This window comes from Pleurodeles waltl, chromosome 6, assembly GCF_031143425.1.
Source record: "Pleurodeles waltl isolate 20211129_DDA chromosome 6, aPleWal1.hap1.20221129, whole genome shotgun sequence".
In the NCBI taxonomy this organism is placed as follows: Eukaryota; Metazoa; Chordata; class Amphibia; order Caudata; family Salamandridae; genus Pleurodeles; species Pleurodeles waltl.
In genome coordinates, this window is record NC_090445.1 from 53,197,082 (window position 1) to 53,217,443 (window position 20,362).

Below are 20,362 nucleotides of genomic sequence, written 5' to 3' on the forward strand. Positions count from 1 at the left end.
CTTTATCACTGCTGACCAGTGCTAAAGTGCAGGTGCTCTTTCATCTAAAGTTGGTATGATTGGCTTATACCTAATTGGCATATTTAATTTACCTATAAGTCCCTTGTACAGTGGTATCCCTATACCCAGGGCCTGTAAATTAAATGCTACTAGTGGGCCTGCAGCGCTGCTTGCGCCACCCACTAAAGTAGCCTTTCAAACCTGTCTCAGGCCTGCTAGTGCAGGGCCTGTGTGCACAGTTTTTCTGCCACAGAGACCTGGCATCTAAACTTACTTGCCAGGCCCAGAACTCCCCTTTTACTACATGTAAGTCACCCCTAAGGTACGCCCTAGCTAGCCTTATGGCAGTGTGCTATGTATGTAGAAGGCAGGACATGTGCCAGGTTGCGTGGCCTGTCCTGGTAGTGACAAACAGCCTAACTGGTGTCTCACTGCTGTGAGTGCTGCCTCCTCATAGGATTGCATTAGAAATGCCCTGCTGTATGTGTAAGTGGTATTGTCTGATTTATGGGAGGTAGCATAGGCATGTTTGGTATGGTTGTGATGGTGATAATAAATGCTGCTTACTAGTGTAGGTGTATTTTTTATTACTATCATAGAAATGCCACTTCTAGAAAGTGTGCATTTATCTGTGCTTATGACTCTGGTGTTTTGCAGCTTGACTCCAATCCACGTCTGGGCAGAGTGACAGTTGGGGCTTTGTGCATACTTTTCAGACAGCCTGTACACAGGGAGGGTGGAGGTGTCACAGAGGTGCATCTGCATACTGAATAGTCTTCCTGGGCTGAGAGAAGGGAGAGGCGGGGCACACCTACATTTGTAAAGGCTGTGCCCTGGCCTCACACAATAGGGTCGTTAACCCCCCACTGATGTTCGGAGCCTGTGCTGAAAGGAGAGAGGGGGCACTCCCAGAACCAGTTGTAACTGGCTGGAACCTCCTCTCCCTACCATTGTAAAACACTGTAAGAACTGACTATAAGTACAGGGGAATTGTCCCCACAATTTGAACATTCTTGGAACTTGGAAATGGACACAGAACGCTGATGAATGGACTCCCCAGGAAACCACCTTGGACTGCTGCTGCTGTGCTGACCTGTGACCTGCCACCATCTGCACCCCTTGTGCTGGCCTGTAGGTGGGCCCACCAGCCCTGTGCTTCTTCTTGCCTTGCTGTTCCCAGGGGCAGGGTGCTGTGGCCCCTGACCACTACAACGATCCCTTCAGCATAATTCTTAGTGCTGAGAGAGCACCCTTTTGATGCCCAGGTGCACTTCCAGGCACCTTCTTTGTCTGCAGGAATCACTGCCGCAGCCCGGGCTTGGGGAAGTGCCCTTGTGCTTTTTAAGCGCCCTCTTTTGCCCAGAGCACCGTCACAGCCCAGGAAAGTTATTTTGTTAAAGTGCGAGCAGCGCACTTACCGGTGCCCCCAGGGCACGAAGAAAACCTTCTTTTCATCATCAGGAGCAAGCGTGCTCCTATTGGTGCCCCTGGGGCGAGGACCGCTCTGTGGAGCACCCCCGGGGCACTGGCAGGCCCTGCCTCGGGCCAGGAGTCATCAGGAGCAGGAGGGAAAGGAGGATGCCTCTCCCTCGCCTGTGGGAGTCCCGGAGGACTCCCCCTTGATTCGCGGGCTGGGCGGTCGCCTCACCAGAGGCTTGCCCGTGCCGCCGGCTCCCTTGTTGGCCCCCTCGTGGGCCAGTGGCATTTCTTGGGTGGTCTCCCCCTGGTGAGGGCCGATGGAGGCCCAGGGAGACCACAGGAGTTTGCGGGTCCCTGGAGGGGCCCGTTTTCAATCCGGAGGGGGTGCGTGGCACCCCCCTCCTCCCTCAAGGATTTCCCTGACTTGAGCCCCCCTCGTGAGGGCCGGTGGAGGCCTAGGGGGGCCCCCAGTAATCACGGTCCCCAGAGGGGCCCGTCAATTGTACAGGGGAGGTGCGTGCCACCCCCCCTCTCCTCAAAGGATGTCAGAGGCCCCCGTTTTGCGCAGAGGAGCGCCGGGGGCCCCATTGTTCATCTTTCAGGCACTGGAGGTGCCTTCATCAAACCAGGTACTCTTAAAGAGACAAAATAAATTCTAAGTTCTTGCTAGAGACTTTACTAGTTTATATGTTGCCTACCTGTTTGATGTGTTTTTACATATGTGTATGCAAATGTTCCTGTTATGGGCATGACATGCTAATATGTTTTTTCTAACTTGCCATATGTTTTCTAATGTTCCTATTATGGGCATTGTATGATATTCTTATGACAAGTGCTTTGGCGTAATAACGTGTTTCCTGACTACTGCTTATGTTGCAGAATACTGAGTAACCTGTGTGTTATGTGTGACTACTGCTAACTTGCAGAGTAACTATTGTGTAACGTTCTGACAACTGCTAAGGTAGCAGAATAGTACTGATATGTGATGTTTGGTCTAATAATTACGTTGTGTACAATACAGTATATTTTCATATAATCTGGTGTTGTGTTTCCTTTGTGGTGGGGATATTGCGTCACATGTGTTGTGTGTGTTGTGCAAAAGCTTTACACATTGCCTCCGGGTTAAGCCTGACTGCTCGTGCCAAGCTACCACGGGGTGAGCAAGGGTTATCTTGGACGTGTAACTCCCTTGCCCTGACTAGAGTGGGTAAGTTTTGCCTGGCTGAGGTGCATACCCTAGCCAACCAGAAACCCCATTTCTAACAGTTCATTATGTAATTACTTGGTGACACACTTATTGAGACTGTCACTGCAGAAGATATTTTTTCCTTTTACTTAGGTTTAAACTTTGACTTCTGCTTTCTTGTTTTGCAAATTTAATCATAACTTTTGAAATTAAAAAAGAACTGCAAGGGGCATACTGACTGGTGGCTTTGGGCACACTAACATACTTGTTGGTGGAGAGGGAAAAGCTCTGAAGCACAATTTGTTTTCTTACTGTCTTGGATACTGCTGTTTTTCCTTGCACCAGCTTTCCTGATCTTGTCTAGAACCCCCATGCAGGGGGGCCCATGATCAAGGCGGTTCCATGTCCTTCTTTAGAACTTCTGCAGTATCTTCTACAGCCTTTGTGGTCGCTATTAAATAATGAATGAATCCTGCTATTTGCAGCTACAAATCACATACAAGGTGAATTGAATGTGTTCAGTCATATCTAGTTAGAATAACAAAATGTATATGTAATTTTTATAGCTTACTTGATTGGAGGGTGGAGTATGTGCACTGAGTACAAGGTACTGGCTGTGTTTGCCAGTTCCAGAATGTGGGTACGTTTATTCCATGCAAATGCATAAAGTCCGTGTATGGAAGAGGATGTAGCGGTTCTGCAGGTGGAGTGTGTGCTGCAAAGATTCTTAGCCTAACTTACTCCCTCTGAGAGGTCTGCGGAAGAGGAAGAGTTTACTGCATGTCCACAGCTCAAAGTCAATTCCTGACAGAGTGCAGAGAACAGAGACTGACAGATTAGAGGTGGTTACAGGATGTCGGCACCAGCAATCATTTCTAGGGACTTATTTTCATCATCAGACTCTGACCCAGAACAAGAGAGAGAAAAGCTGAAAAGGGAGAAAGAATAAGAAACAGATAGAAAAACTGTGAAAAGGACTCTGAAGGAGTGAGATGAAGAAACAGGAAGTGTAGTGTGGTGGAAGAAAGAGCCATGAGGTGGAATCAAAAATATGCAGCCTCTGTATTCTTGAACCCTGGTATTCAACAGCGCTGCAGCGAGTGCCTAAGCAAAACATGGGTCTCCTGCACTTATATGTTTTTCAAATGAATCACTGTACACAATTTTGATGAGGGTGACATGTATGTTCCTCGCGGGTGTGAGCACTATGCATATGACAGACCTCTGGGATGACCCCTTCTCTACTGGCTTGACATGTATACCTGAATTTGAAGAGATGGGCTGCCCAAGCTCCACTCTTTCATTTCAAAGCATAGTAAAGGCCCCTGCAAGGACTCAGATAATATACCATTCATCAAATCATGTGTAGACTGTGTTTAAGAAGTGTGCAGCTGCCTTTTGGCTGGGTTTCAACTACACCGACACCGCCTTCATACATACATAAAAGTGACATGAAGCAGGAGAAAAAGTTGAAGACACATTAACAAATTGATTGTGTAAACTGATCTGAATCCTCTTCTCTGCATTCCTTCTAATGCATAATTTTTAGACCAATGTAATTACTAGGCTATTTTAAGGAGCTCTTTGCATGTTTGTGTTTTATGCTACATTGTTGTTACCACATTGACACATTAAGATCAAGTCTGTGGCAACCGCTGGTGAATTGACAGCACTGCTGGTGTGAAAAAACTCACTGATGTAGCAGTTTCCAGACATGCATTGGAAATCACACAGATCCCTACAGGACAGAGCACATGGACCCTGTAGCAGTTCTGTGCCTTGTACAGGCCGAGCCTAACAAAGATGAGCCACAGATACAACTCCCCATGGATAGATGCAGAAACCAAGGTCTTTACAGAGGTAATAATGAAGGTGCTGGTATATGGATTTTTACTGTTTGTGGCTAATCAGGGGACACTGTGGGAGAGGGACCCTTTGATAAAAGAGTGAGGGTCAGATGGGAAAACAAAGGATGTGTCTGCAGGAAGTGGCAGACACAGGAGGAGTTCTCTGTTGGAAAACGTCTATCAGTGTGGCCTGTGTGAAGTAAGGAGGAGTGCTGATATTACTTCAGTATAAGTATAGAGTATACCTGGACGTACACAGCTAATTTCATGCTGGACCAAGGCCTGGCATTAAACGAGTGAACAGCTTAAAGCAAAAGGCTTCTACATTTTACTGAAACTGATTGAGCCTCCTATTTCCCCTTTTTCATGGGGCCACTTTCAGCCAGTGGCTCCAAAGGAGAGAGCTGAACCACAGGGGCTCCAATGGGGTGAGGAAGGTCCTCTAAGCGGTCCTTCCACATAGCATATCCATTCACATGTGCAGAAGTGACATTTGACTAATGCTAGTTCCACCAAGAGAACGTGGGGTTGTACCATGTGTGCATGTAGCAAACAGGAACCCCTTTGGGGTTACTTGTATAGTAAGGGGATACAGCAAGGGACACAATGAGCAGCACATCTTTAATATTGTGCACTATGTACAAACAAACTCCTCCGGACAGAGCTGATGAAGGACAGGTGTGGTCCAATGCTAACTTGGGGACATTTTAGGAGACAGACCTTTCTTACACTACACCGAGCACGGGTGGAAGAGTTCTACTTAATATGACATCATAAAACAAGTATTGTGGTAATAGCGAAAAGTCTTCCTTTGCGATCAGCACACCATAGCCACACAGATCAAGCAGGCTTCATCCCTCCTCCACTTACTGAGGGTGCTAAAATCCATAAGTTGCAAACATGCATACATGGATAAATACAACTCACAATGATTCATCATCAGTGGTGGTCACCTCTGCGGGTCAGAAAGCTTAAGAGGCGACATATTTGGCTAGGAGCAGAGAGTTGTTGTTCTGATGTATGCATTTTTAATGAGGTGGCCTCTACACATACACCGTTCCTGCAGTGCATGCATATTTCCACCGAGCAAATCTTCATATTCATTGCTGAATGCAGACCCAGGATTTCCTACTACTGTAAAAGAGGACTCCCCGCTAGTAGAGAAGGAGGAAACCGCGCAGTGGATGGGATAAAGATGAAGGATGGGGCCACGATAAGATATTGACTTCCTCGTAAAAGCGCTGTCCTGGAATAGCAAGGGTAGTCTGAGACCAAAATATATTTCTTCATACTCTACTCACGTTTGTTGTTGATTGAGGTCTGGAAGTCCAGTGCCCTTTTCTTTCTCTTTGGCTGTATTTTGCACCCGTACCCTGTGAGGTAAAGCACAAAAACAGAAGTGTGAGCAAGAAAGACAGAGGTTTAGAGTTGGGTACGGGAAAATTTTTGGAGGAAGTGTCAAATGTGAAAGAGAAGAACAAGTTACTTACCTTCGATAACCCTATTTCTGGTAGCAACTTTATTTACCCCCGCAGACTCCTCACACTTTGAACATTCCCCAGGAGTCAAAATGGATCTAGAAACGTCTTCAACAGTACCTCTGTGCGCTAGTAGGGAGTGCTGTGCGGCTCTGCAACTAAGCCGTTCAGCTCCGGAAATGATGTGTGGAGTCTATGTAGACCCTATTCCTGCACGCTAGTGGCTGTGACCAGTTTGCAGATTCCTAGACTTTGGATCTTATTAATGGATCAAGTGCAATGCAGAGAAAGGGGAGAATGGGAGGGTCATTGAGGAATTTGCGATTAGATAGAGTTTCTACCAGAAAGAGCATTAACCAAATAGATGGAACAGTGTGTTGGGGACTTGTGAGTGGCTTGTGGGGCACACTTGTGGTGAGACCAACGGCACCTCCAGTACCAGGATGTCTGGCAGTCGGGGAGCAGTGGTCGGCCCTCCTCAGCCTGGCCCTGCTCTGCTTTTTGGGCCGGGTCACCGCCGTAAATTCATCTGCTGCCCATTCTGAAACCTCAAGTGTTTTGCTTCCAACTACTCTTACTGCTGCAAACCAGACTACAAATGTAACTTCTGCTGCTCCTACCGCTGCACCAACCATTACCACTAATACAACAACAACAACAAGTGCGGCTAACTCCACAGTGACTCCTACCAAAATCTTTCTAGATCAAGCCACCTTTGGCGCAGAGAGTTTCATTGGTGGCATTGTTCTGGTTTTGGGCGTGCAGGCCTTGATCTTCTTCCTTTCTAAATTATCTGCCATACTCTCTAAGATGTGCCATTCTGCTACTGCTGACAACTCGCCAATAATACTGCATATTCTTCAGGCCAAAATGCGTTCCCTGCTTGGGATTTTCTCATTGGTGAGTATGTTTCCAAACACCCTTAATGAGGAAGACCACAAGACACTTTCCCAGAACATACAGGGAAAAGCAATATGCATACTTAGATGCGCACACATGCTTGCAAGCAATCTTGTGGTGGCTGATTTACATGCAACTATAAAAAAAAATTCTTCCCTCGGTATGCCAAAGGTACATTTCATTGTTAATTTTGATTCCCTTGAAAACTGACAGACTTATGACGAAAAAGTACTGCTGCTCTTGTACTTGGTTATTCTTAGAAAGGGAGTATCTTGCAACCCTATTTAAAGTGTTTCTTTCTATAGTACTTAATGAAGTGTTAGAAACAGTGCTTAATTTGTGCTTGTTGTTTCCGGTGCGAGCACCAACACTTATTTTTGAGGTCTGGCACATATTTTTCTGCCTCAAGCATTTAGTGCGAGCAAATGATACATATGGGAAAGACGGAGGAAGAGAAAAACGAAAATGTGTCAGAGAGGGAGAAAGCAGTGTTGTGTAGCCATTTTAGTTATAGCTGCATACACATTAGTTTAGCAAACTAGCCCTGCCGCTGTGCACTTTAACCTAGATATGTTTTATTCAGCTTTGTTTTATCATTTTAACAATAGCCACATTTGCGGTCTTGTGTTAATTTCTCTATCTAGCTGTTATTTGCCTAGGCCAGCAATGTGCTCTTAAACAAGACATTTCTTTCACTCTGTGCTTTTGTCAAGACTGCAGTAAGATAGGTTTCCGGCAAATGTGGTACGCTCTGTCTCTAATTTTCACAGAAACATATACAGTCTTACGTGGGCATCTGGGAACATCAGCTATTTTTTTATAAAAACACCACCTTGACCCATGGACACGAGAGGGAGATTCCAGCCAGATGACCACAACTGTATGCTGATTGCTTCGCTGCAGCTACTTATGTAGACTACAGGCCTCTTTTTCAGGTATGAGGGATGATGTCTTCCCAGGGGAACCTGAAGGGCAGAATTAGAGCTCAACATGCTGTGCTCTAACATAGTCTAAGTAGGAACTATTTTAAGAAACCGTAGTGACAATATAGTAGCGTTATTTTTATATTTCACTCTCCTTGTCACAATTTCAATCCTGTCTTGCTTCATCGTCCTAGTTATTGCAATCCATACTTTAATATCTAAGATGCAGTTGCTTCAATAAAACCTTAATGAAATATATTCTGCCTCTGATTGTCCTTGCATATGTGAGACTAATGTAACTGAGTGAAACGGATGAGATCTGAGTGACCACGATTTCCCTGAGGACTCAATTGTGTCATGTGCTCGGTTGCCCAACCATACTTGCTCTTGGGTGGAGATGAGGGACTACTAGTTAGCCGCAGCAAAACCCAGATTAGGCCGACAGGTGTCACCTGTAGTGGGTTCATACTAAGTCCCCCACTGTGCAAGTGATTCAACTGCCCAAATCCAGTAGTCTAATTAGAATAATGAGACCCTGCGCAACAGCAGAAAGCTGCAAGAGTGAGCTGAAGGGGTAGGGAGTGGCTGTAAATGGATTAAAGAGGCCCAAGATGACTTTAGGATTATGCTGTCTCAGTATTACGTGTACGAGGGCTTTGGGCACTGGCAAATTTTTGTACAAATTAAGCACTGGAGGGGATGAGTACGGCGATTTGGGCCAATTTGTGGTTTTTCATATACTAGAAAATTACCAGATATGTTTGCAAAATTGCTTGGACTGTAACACATTAGGCAAAATCATTATTTCTTCTACATTAGAAATAAATGATGATTAATGGGGTTTGCCTTTTTGTTGGGTAAAGTTAATGCCAATGAAGAATTTGTTCAAGGTCAATATTTTTAAACGAGTTAAAAAGCAGCAGTGTCTATTCTGTGGGGACCCGAAGAAGAGTGCCTTAAGGACTAGTGCCACTAGAAAGCATCTCTAAATTGCTCTTCCCATATTTGAAAAACGTTGAGAAGTTGAAATTCAGCTGTTAAATTACAAAGTTAAAATGATCTCCAGCTTAACCCCCCATGAGCTGTTTCTTTAAATGCCGGTGTGAGAAAACAGGGCTGATTGCAGAGGCCCCATAACTTTGTGCCCCCATTTTCCTCTTTTTGCTGGTGTTTTCCTGACTTTGATGGTGCCCTGGGTACTGCTAACCAGTCCCAGGGCCTGTGCTCTGTGTAAAATGGATATGCAAATTAGGCTAATTATAATTGGCTAAGTTAACATACCTATAACTCCCTAGTATATGGTAGGGCATGTAGGTTTAGGGACCACAGCATAGGTGGTGCACACCTAGGTGCACTGCTGAGGTGCCCAGTGTCATTTTAAAAGCAAGCCTGCCTTGCTGGCTGCTTTTAAATTAAAGTTATATGCAAATTCGACTTTGGAATTAAAGGTACTTCCAAAGTCTTAAACTACCTTATTTTTACATATAAGTCACCCCTAAGGTGTGCCCTATGTGCCCCTAGGGCTGGGTGCCATGTAACTATAAGCAGGGACTTTATAAAAATAGATTTATAAGCCCTGGTGAGGTAAAAACAGCCAAATTCGTTTTTCCCTCATTGAAGTAAATGGCCTTCATAGGCTAGAATGGGCAGACTTTATTTTAAATTTTAAAGTCTCCTTAAATGTTACATACCAAGAATTTGGTATCAAATTGATTGTTGTAATAAATCCCACAACTTCCAGTTGTTGGATTTAATATAACTAGTTCAGGTAAAAAGTTTAGACTTTACCTAAAAAGTTGCCAATTTCAGCTCTGCATTGTTTTTGCTGCTGTGCTCTGATTGGCCAGCCTGCAGCAGCTTCTGCCAGGCTGCCTTGATGAGGTGTGAAGTGGCCAGGCTTCACACAAAGGAATGTGCTTGGGGGAGAGAATCTCCCCTCAGCAGATGGTGAGGCAGGAAGGGGGAGGGCTGCCAAACTGGTCTTCAAAGGCAGAGAAGGACATTTGGAGCACCCAGCAACACCCCCACATCCTGCAACCCCAGGCAATTAGGTGCCCCCTTGATTAGATTAGGAGAGGGCAGGAGAGGGGTGTGTTTATGATTTTTAGCCACACCAGTGGGTGGGCTCAGCCAGATGTAACCTCCAAAAATCAGATTCATCCATGTTGGATTTTTAGAGACTGTTGCCTTCTGGGATGGATTTTTGCCACACTTCCCAGGAAGTGGTCATCACAGGGGGATGACCCTGTCCCTGATTGGAGAACCGGGCCCCCCTGCTTTTCACCCAGGAGCAAGGATAAAACTGGCAGACCTGCACCCACACCTCAGATCCCCTCCAGAATTCAACAAGAAAGGAACTAAAGAAGAAGAAGGACTGCCCTGCTGGACCCCTGGCCTGCACCTGGACCCTGCACTCAGAAGGACTGCACCAGCTGCACACTTGGGCTTCACCACAAGAAGGACTTTGCCTGGCTTCAACTGGTTCAAGGAGGGACTCCCTGTTTGCTACAGGTGAAAAATTGCTAAACCAGAGTCCCCTGCACCAACTCCTGAAGAAAGCGACCAGCTGACCACTGTCCAGTGGCCAAAAAGGAGTTTGCGCCAGGTGCATTCTGGGAGTTGAAGTCCGCACCCCCCAAGGACCATCACAGAACTTCTGGACCCTTGGGGTGAGCTGTGGACCCCAAAAGAACCTTAAAAGAACATCTGGGTGAAGCCCCAGAAGTTTGGAAAAGATTTGAGAATTTTGGGAAAAAAGCTCCAGAGAGGGACCGACCCGCCGTGGAAATTCTAGCCGGCTTGCCTCAACCGCGACCCGGCCTGACTTCGTGGTTCGTCCCGGTAAAGAAAAACATCCAAAAAAGAGACTAAGTCCGAAGGTAAAAAGTTGACCGGGACAACCCAGCCATCGTATCCGAGAAGGGCTCCACGGACGTCGGATCAAGATCCAGGTTTACCCCGGTCGAAGGATTTTCATCTCGAAAAAACGACTAAGTCCGAAGGTAAAAATCACCACCGAGGAAACCGACTTCGCGTATCCGGACAAGGGCTCCAGGAGGTCGGATTCAACTGGCAGGTTCGTCCCGGGGAAGAAAAACATCAAAAAAGAGACTAGGTCAGAAGGTAACTTTTTAACCGAGGCCTCCCGCGACTTGTAGCCGAGCAGGGCTCCATCGCGGTCGGCCTGAAAGTTTGACTTTGCCCCGGTCCTGGTGCAACCGGATGACCCGATTGGCGCTTTTTGTTTCTAAGCGCTAGAAAATAATAATACTTTAAAAATTCATATCTCCGGTTCCCCTGAACCGATTTTAATCGTTTTTGTGTCATTTTAAAGATAAAAATATAAGCTATATTTATAAATTGGTTTTGGATTCTTAAACTGTTTCCTGTGTTTTATTTAATTACTGTTTTGTGATATTTGAATGCTTTACACTTTGTCTCCTAAGTTAAGCCTTGACGCTCGTTGCCAAGCTACCAAGGGTTGAGCTGGGATTAATTTACTGAGACCTAACTGTACCTATGTGGAGGTTAGTGGCTTGTTGCTAGGTGTAGGTACCTACCTGCCCTACCAATAACCCATTTTCCAACATAATTGGAAGCAGCGACGGGATCCTGTACTTGTGTTCAATATCACATTACAGTTTTGGGTAAAACAAGTTAAAAATCCTTTAAATTGTCCTAGTGCAAAAATTGTTTTTAATTTTTAATTTGGATTAATTTCAATTATTGAATTTTTGTAATTTTTCTAAATTCTTGTTTCCAATTTTTGCAAAAAGTTTTTGTTGACACAAAACTAGGGAACCATGGAGCTTGATCTGGCTAGCCTACCCACACTGACAGTAGTCCAGCTTAGGGGGTTGTGTATTGAAAGAGGGTTGCCTGCAACCACTGATCTCAGGAAGCAAATCCTGATCACATCCCTGACAGCATGGGCTGAGGCCCAAGAGGTAGAGTCAGAAGAAGCTCCAGAGGAGGGAGAAAGAAGGGAGGATGCAAGCTCTAACCACTCAGGGGAGGGAAGGCATCTGACCCTAAGTGAGGACGAGGAAGAACGGTCCTCAGTAAATACAGTCACTAGGGGCAGATCCAAAGCTAGTGGTGGGAAGGGGGTCCTTTCAGGAGGAGAGAACCCATCCATCAGAGAAAGAGAGCTGGAGGCCCAGCTAGCATACATAGCTTTGGAAGCAGAGAAGCTGGCCCTAGAAAAGAAAAAGTGGGCATACAAAGAGAAAAGAGATGGAGGCAGCGATAAAGAAGCTGAGGTGTCCATGGGTGGGGGAGTTTGCCCCAGATTACTCAAAGGGGTGGTTCCTGCCTATGTAGAGGGGGATGACATAGATAAGTGGCTGGGGGCCTTTGAGAGGGCACTCCAAATGAGAAGGGTTAGGCCTCAATACTGGGGTTCCCTTTTGTGGGAGTTGGTCCCCAACTCAGGGAGGGATAGGCTTCTGACCTTAAGGGGGGAGGAGGCAGATTCATACCCTAGTATGAAGAGGTGCTTAGCCAAGAAGTTTGGTCTGACCCCAGAGCAATATAGAATGAAGTTCAGGGACACCCAGAAGGTCAGTACCCAGTCTTGGGTTGACTTTGTGGACATTTCACTAAAGGCACTAGAGGGCTGGATTATTGGTAACAAAGTAGATACTTATGAGGGGTTATACAATCTGATCATGAGAGAGCACATCTTGACCAATTGTACCCAAGAAAGGTTACGCCAGCATCTAGTGGAGTCTAAGCAGACCAACCCTAGAGAGCTAGGGGAGGCAGCTGATGAGTGGTTGAGAACCAGGGTGGTTGTCAAGTCCCAGGAGGGAGACTCCAAGAAGGGGGGGACAGGTCCCCAAAAACCTAAGGAGGGAGGTGGTAAGCCCACCACAGAGACTCCCTCTGTACCCCAGAACCCTAAGAAGGAGGAGAGTAAATCCCACTCCCACTCTGACAAGCAGAGACAGGGAGACCCAGGGTTAAAAAAACTCTTGGACAGTAGGGCTTGCTTTGACTGTCAGCAGACAGGTCACTTCAGAGGAGATGCAGCCTGTCCAAGGAAGGTGGTTAGCACTGGGCTGTCCAGTGTAGCCATAGAGGAGGATTCCTCAGATGATGAAGTCCTCCTAGCATTGTGCTGGGAGACAGGACCAGATGGTAAGCTGGTGATCCCTGAGGGTGGGAGTAGGCACTTCCACCACATTCAAGTGAATGGGATCCCTACCACTGGCCTGAGGGACACCTGTGCCAGTCACACTATAGTGAGTGACCGGTTAGTGACGCCAGACATGTATGTCCCAGGAAAGACAAAGAAAGTCAGGATAGCCACAGGGGAGGTCACCTCCAAACCTGTAGCCATAGTGCCCCTAGAGAGGGAGGGTATCCTTGACTGGATTAGGGTGGTAGTCAGTGCTGACCTCCCCCTAGATTGTATCCTGGGCAATGACCTCCCAGAGGTGAGTCTGGTCACAGATGGGGTGGTCGCCCAGGGCACCCCCCCCCCAACCCAAAGTCCTGGGGAGTCAGTCCCTACAGTTAGGAGACAGGGGTCCCCAAGAAAAGGAAAGAAGAAAAGGAAGGGTAGGCCACTCTTAAAGAGAGTTCCAGGGAGCCAAGGGCCTTCTGCCCCAGTAAGGGGGGAGCCCAGAGTTGGCACTGGTGAGGCCTCACCTGACCCCAAGGAAGTCCCGAGTAGTCAGGCAGTTGTCCAGATGCAAGGTGTTGCCCCTGCACTGACAGAAGGGAGAGTGGAAGGAGGGTGTCTGCCACAGGAAGTGGTAGCCCCCCACTCTAGACAGCAAGAGGGGTGCCAGGACCCCAAAATGCCCCCTAAAGCAGCTCAGCCACCTGTCAGTGGAGAGCTTAGGGTGTGGTTCTGGGTACTGACAGCTGTCAGTAGCCTCTGCTGGGTGCTAGCCTTCCTGGCAGCACTGTACTTGGCCTGGGAGGCAGACCCCAGGGCCAATAGCAAAGTAGGCCCCCTGACCCTATTGGTCATGGTGGGGTTGCTCAAGTGTTGGGTGACCTCTTTGGGTAAGCTAGGTGTTGCCCTAGCAAAGTTTGGAGTAGGGGAGGTGGGCACCTCACTACCCAAGTTGGCAGAGAGAAAGGAGGAAGACCCCCCTAGAGGGAAGTTTCAGTTTGAGTTGGGTCCTTTTACTGTTGGGATGGCTTCACTACCCATAGGGAGTGACCCTGACAGGAGGATATAAGGCAGAGTAGGCCCTGCAAAGGGACAGCCAGTTTTCTTCACTGTCTTCCTCGCCTAACAAGCCAGGAAGACTCTCCCAGGGTTGGGCTGAGTCTCCTGGGCGTGTGGGCTGGGGGGGGGTTGTGTGAGAAAACAGGGCTGATTGCAGAGGCCCCATAACTTTTTGCCCCCATTTTCCTCTTTTTGCTGGTGTTTTCCTGACTTTGATGGTGCCCTGGGTACTGCTAACCAGTCCCAGGGCCTGTGCTCTGTGTAAAATGGATATGCAAATTAGGCTAATTATAATTGGCTAAGTTAACCTACCTATAAGTCCCTAGTATATGGTAGGGCATGTAGGTTTAGGGACCACAGCATAGGTGGTGCACACCTAGGTGCACTGCTGAGGTGCCCAGTGTCATTTTAAAAGCAAGCCTGCCTTGCTGGCTGCTTTTAAATTAAAGTTATATGCAAATTCGACTTTGGAATTAAAGGTACTTCCAAAGTCTTAAACTACCTTATTTTTACATATAAGTCACCCCTAAGGTGTGCCCTATGTGCCCCTAGGGCTGGGTGCCATGTAACTATAAGCAGGGACTTTATAAAAATAGATTTATAAGCCCTGGTGAGGTAAAAACAGCCAAATTCGTTTTTCCCTCATTGAAGTAAATGGCCTTCATAGGCTAGAATGGGCAGACTTTATTTTAAATTTTAAAGTCTCCTTAAATGTTACATACCAAGAATTTGGTATCAAATTGATTGTTGTAATAAATCCCACAACTTCCAGTTGTTGGATTTAATATAACTAGTTCAGGTAAAAAGTTTAGACTTTACCTAAAAAGTTGCCAATTTCAGCTCTGCATTGTTTTTGCTGCTGTGCTCTGATTGGCCAGCCTGCAGCAGCTTCTGCCAGGCTGCCTTGATGAGGTGTGAAGTGGCCAGGCTTCACACAAAGGAATGTGCTTGGGGGAGAGAATCTCCCCTCAGCAGATGGTGAGGAAGGAAGGGGGAGGGCTGCCAAACTGGTCTTCAAAGGCAGAGAAGGACATTTGGAGCACCCAGCAACACCCCCACATCCTGCAACCCCAGACAATTAGGTGCCCCCTTGATTAGATTAGGAGAGGGCAGGAGAGGGGTGTGTTTATGATTTTTAGCCACACCAGTGGGTGGGCTCAGCCAGATGTAACCTCCAAAAATCAGATTCATCCATGTTGGATTTTTAGAGACTGTTGCCTTCTGGGATGGATTTTTGCCACACTTCCCAGGAAGTGGTCATCACAGGGGGACGACCCTGTCCCTGATTGGAGAACCAGGGCCCCCCTGCTTTTCACCCAGGAGCAAGGATAAAACTGGCAGACCTGCACCCACACCTCAGATCCCCTCCAGAATTCAACAAGAAAGGAACTAAAGAAGAAGAAGGACTGCCCTGCTGGACCCCTGGCCTGCACCTGGACCCTGCACTCAGAAGGACTGCACCAGCTGCACACTTGGGCTTCACCACAAGAAGGACTTTGCCTGGCTTCAACTGGTTCAAGGAGGGACTCCCTGTTTGCTACAGGTGAAAAATTGCTAAACCAGAGTCCCCTGCACCAACTCCTGAAGAAAGCGACCAGCTGACCACTGTCCAGTGGCCAAAAAGGAGTTTGCGCCAGGTGCATTCTGGGAGTTGAAGTCCGCACCCCCCAAGGACCATCAAAGAACTTCTGGACCCTTGGGGTGAGCTGTGGACCCCAAAAGAACCTTAAAAGAACATCTGGGTGAAGCCCCAGAAGTTTGGAAAAGATTTGAGAATTTTTGGAAAAAAGCTCCAGAGAGGGACCGACCCGCCGCGGAAATTCTAGCCGGCTTGCCTCAACCGCGACCCGGCCTGACTTCGTGGTTCGTCCCGGTAAAGAAAAACATCCAAAAAAGAGACTAAGTCCGAAGGTAAAAAGTTGACCGGGACCACCCAGCCATCGTATCCGAGAAGGGCTCCACGGACGTCGGATCAAGATCCAGGTTTACCCCGGTCGAAGGATTTTCATCTCGAAAAAACGACTAAGTCCGAAGGTAAAAATCACCACCGAGGAAACCGACTTCGCGTATCCGGACAAGGGCTCCAGGAGGTCGGATTCAACTGGCAGGTTCGTCCCGGGGAAGAAAAACATCAAAAAAGAGACTAAGTCAGAAGGTAACTTTTTAACCGAGGCCTCCCGCGACTTGTAGCCGAGCAGGGCTCCATCGCGGTCGGCCTGAAAGTTTGACTTTGCCCCGGTCCTGGTGCAACCAGATGACCCGATTGGCGCTTTTTGTTTCTAAGCGCTAGAAAATAATAATACTTTAAAAATTCATATCTCCGGTTCCCCTGAATCGATTTTAATCGTTTTTGTGTCATTTTAAAGATAAAAATATAAGCTATTTTTATAAATTGGTTTTGGATTTTTAAACTGTTTCCTGTGTTTTATTTAATTACTGTTTTGTGATATTTGAATGCTTTACACTTTGTCTCCTAAGTTAAGCCTTGACGCTCGTTGCCAAGCTACCAAGGGTTGAGCTGGGATTAATTTACTGAGACCTAACTGTACCTATGTGGAGGTTAGTGGCTTGTTGCTAGGTGTAGGTACCTACCTGCCCTACCAATAACCCATTTTCCAACAGCCGGCAAAAGCCTCTAGCAATGTGAATAATATAACTTTAAATTTGAAAAGAGTGATTTTCTGTAATTTAGGGCCTGATTACAACTTCGGAGGAGGGGATTACTCCATCCCACATGTGACGGATATCCTGCTCGCGGTATTATGAGTTCCATAGGATATAATGCAGTGTGCAATGTCTGAAAGTTGACCTGGATTCAGAGCAGGCCTCTGGGTGAAAAGCAGGTGTAAGGGCCAACGGGAAAGAAAAAGGTTAATTTGGCGTGTTGCTCGTCAACCATTTTACACTGCCTCTCTAAGCCACACATTCTTTGCAAATGCTGACAAATTGGGAAGCAAAGATGTTTTAAAAATATTTTGCAATGTGCACACTCACTGGTGTGTTGCCATATTTGCATTCTTGTTTAGCTTTAGTATGTTCATTTTCTTTTCAGTACACAATTTAGCGAAACGATAGTTGTTTTAAATCATTATTACACATTTTTAGCAGTTGCTGTACAGAATTGCCAATTAATGAAAAATAAAATCTTGGTTTACCACCACTGAAAAAAAACCAAATTAATAACTTATTCTTCTGATACAAACTTCTAACCGCAGATTCCCCACCCTTACAATATATACCAAAGCAGTACCTATTTGGTGGTGGGTGTGTGCATGGACTCAAACCAAAATATCTTGCAGCCCTGAATGAGTGAAATACCCTTCTAGGAGAACACAGCTGTCCAGACAGTATTGCTTCATGAATGTGAGGATTAACACCCACACAGCTGCCTGGGAGATGTCCAGGACAAGAAATTTGCCTGCCAATGCAGTGGTAGCAGCTTTAGCACAGATGGAATGAACTCACAGTCCTTCCGTAGGCTGCTATCTGGCGAGCGTGTTGCAGATCTTAATACAAAGCACAATCCAGTGGGAGATGGTCTGCTTCTTCACAGCTGTGCCTTTATTTTGGTCCAGGGAACCCCAGAAAGAGCTGATAGTCCACCTGATTTTCTCTGATACGATCAATGTAAAAGAGAGCTCAGTGCTATTATTTTGAGGTCCAAGCGATGCAGTCTCTCCTTCTCCTTAGGTGTGTGAGGTGGAGCAAAGAATGCCAGAAAAGTGATGGTTTGACCGATGTGGAATGGTAAGAATGTTGGGGTTCAACCCCCAGTCGGGTGGCTGTGCTCTAGTATGTGCACGCTAAAGAGGTTTGGCAGGTGGGGTAACTGGGGTGGCAGTAGGCTGACTAGCTCATTTACCCTGACTGCAGGGTTGGTGGGTGCCACAGCTTTGAATGCCAGGACACCCTGCTGAGGCGGAAGTGGATGGCAGTTTGGGGTACCTCTGCCGAAATTGTGAAAAGAACCTTAGGGGTGATGCAGCTCGTGAGGTGGGGCAGATAAGCCTAAGGAGCACTTTCTTCAGTGGAAGGTGCTGCGGGTGAGAAGGCCAGAATTAGGAGGGGTGTCAAGACTGCTGGCTTACTGGAGGTCATCATACCAAATATCTTCATGGAAGGGTTGTCATAATCTGTGCAAAGCAAGGAATGCAAGATTGTCCTTGTTGAGGTAGGATGGCAAGCACAGGCTGTGGTTTAACAGAAATGCAGTGCAGTCTCAGTTGAGGTTGTAGCACCACCAACTCAGAACACAAGAGCACAATGGGTACCTCGTTAACTGGCAGCAATGGTTTCAGCATCAGTGGCAATGCTTTGGGAACTGATATGCAGTATGAAACAGGAGGCGGAGTCGATACCGCTTTTCAGGGGAAGCTTGGTGTGGGTGTCTGAGGGTCCAACAGAGGCTGAGGTCGAACCTGTTGATGATATCCTAGATGGAGGACTTCTTGGCTCTTTGAGGCCTGCAGGTCCACCACAGGGAGTTGAAATGGTTTTGAAGAGTCGGAGCATGGCCTCGCGGAACTCTTGGATCTGTCTCGGTGTCACAGACGGCCTCAGAAACTCGGGTTGTTTCAGGACAAGTTATGTCAAGCAAACCAGAGGGAGAAGGAGTGCGACCTTGGTTCTTGCAGGCCCAGCTCTGGCCGAGGCAGGGGCGACACTTTCCGGTAGCCACAGTGCTGTTGACAGTAGACACCGTTACAGTCCGTGCCTTCCAGAAGGAGTCCCTGAGAAAAAACCCCAAGGGGAAAAAACCTCCAGATATGAACTCCCTGGAAGAAGGAAGACACAAGAAAAATCAAAAACTTGAACCAGGACAAATGCAAGAAAAAACAGGAAAAAACAAGGGAAGAAAAACTGGAAATCAGAGAGAAAACCAGCAGGAGCGTAATCACCACAGAGCAGTGTTTCAACGCAAGGAGAAAGGAAATTAAGGCCCTTATATATATAAACAGGAAGTAAGAAACAGGAAAAGGAAAGACAGCCATCTTGGATTGGGAAAAGGGTAATAGAACAGATAGGAAAAACGCCACAGAAAGAAGGGAACAGATGCATGCAGGGGACCAGAGGAGAGAAAAGTATGATGGGATAGCCAAAGATGGCTTCCCCCAGGAAGAGAAGGAGAAAAGAAGAAAGAAGAAAGAAGAACCAAGAAGATGCCAGGTAAGAAAGAGGCTGGGGTGGCGCCCAAGGACCTAACTGATATCTGCACACCGTGCAAAATGCACGGCGAGAACAGAAGCCCAATTCCGGGCTCTTGTCCCCGCCGCAGCAGCAAGGACAACCTGCAGCCGGAAAAAAGGAGCGCGGTGGGCCCCGCGGCACGTAAATCAGACTGCGGCCCCCGCCGCAACCTGATACGACCGCGCCGCCGGGACGCACGTGTGACAAATTTAAGGAATAGGTTATGAAGTCAACCGGCTTCAGGAACAGGATCGTGAAGAGTGGTGACAAAATGACTCCTTCTTGGGAGTACAAGAGTGGCGAAAAGGGTCTGAGTCCGCTTGGATTTTTTATGTATTTTCTTTGACTTACCTGAAGATTTGGAGAGAGACAACAAACAACTTTGCGATTGACTTCTGCTACTTCTGGACCAGGAATGATCTTTATACTTTGACGAATCACAATGAGGTGTCTTCTGGTGCTTGGTGATGTAAAGTTTCACCTTGTGTGTCTGTATGGCCTTCGGGTTCATCGGTGCGCAAGAGCTGCAGGCCTTAGAATCATGACTCAAGACAGGCACCACAGGCAAACCTGTTGAGAACCTCTCACAGACATTTGCTTCTAACAGTCCTTTTGTCATTTTGGGAGCTGACATTTCCCTTGCATACTGCAATTTTCTTTGGAAAAGAGGATCTCAAAGAGACTAGAGGTAGCTCCAAATCCACATTGGTTGCCACAGGAAGAAAGGAACTGACATCAGAACGCAGGAGAAGTGCCTATGTAGGCGGCGCACATCATTTCCAGAGCGAAACAGCATCAGTGCCGAACGGTTGGCACCTCCTACCGGCAAGCTGAGGTACTGCCGAAAAAGATTCCAGATCCAGTCTAACGCCTATGGAATATTAAAAAACTGAGGAATCTGCGGATAGAAATCTCTAGCAGAATAGAAGTTTTTCCCACCGGAGTGATATTCTTGCATGGCAATTCTACTGATTGACTTTGCCCAAGATTAACCTCTTCTTCCACAAACTGGAGGATATTTCATTATGAAATCATAATTTAGGAAAGTGACGTCTGGGGAAATTGACAGTAAAAAACATACACTGATCAGATGTTTGCCGATTTTCCTCTATTCCCACAAACAGCCATTTTATTCCATAATGATCTGGCTCCGAAAAATAATATTTAGTTGTCCTTTTAATTCCTGCAGGTGCTGCAGTTATTCATTTCTTTACCTTTTTGCACAAGCTTGGCTT

At 46.8% G+C, this 20,362-nt stretch overlaps 1 protein-coding gene across 1 annotated transcript in view; it reads right to left on the reverse strand.

The window, feature by feature from the left end:
• Positions 1 to 20,362, reverse strand: part of LOC138301475 (complement C4-like) — a 685,953-nt gene that overhangs the window by 441,484 nt on the left and 224,107 nt on the right. The window contains exon 17 of the mRNA XM_069241987.1: positions 5,754 to 5,825. Within this exon, the coding sequence (XP_069098088.1) occupies positions 5,754 to 5,825 (72 nt within the window). The remainder of the gene's footprint in view (positions 1 to 5,753; positions 5,826 to 20,362) is intronic.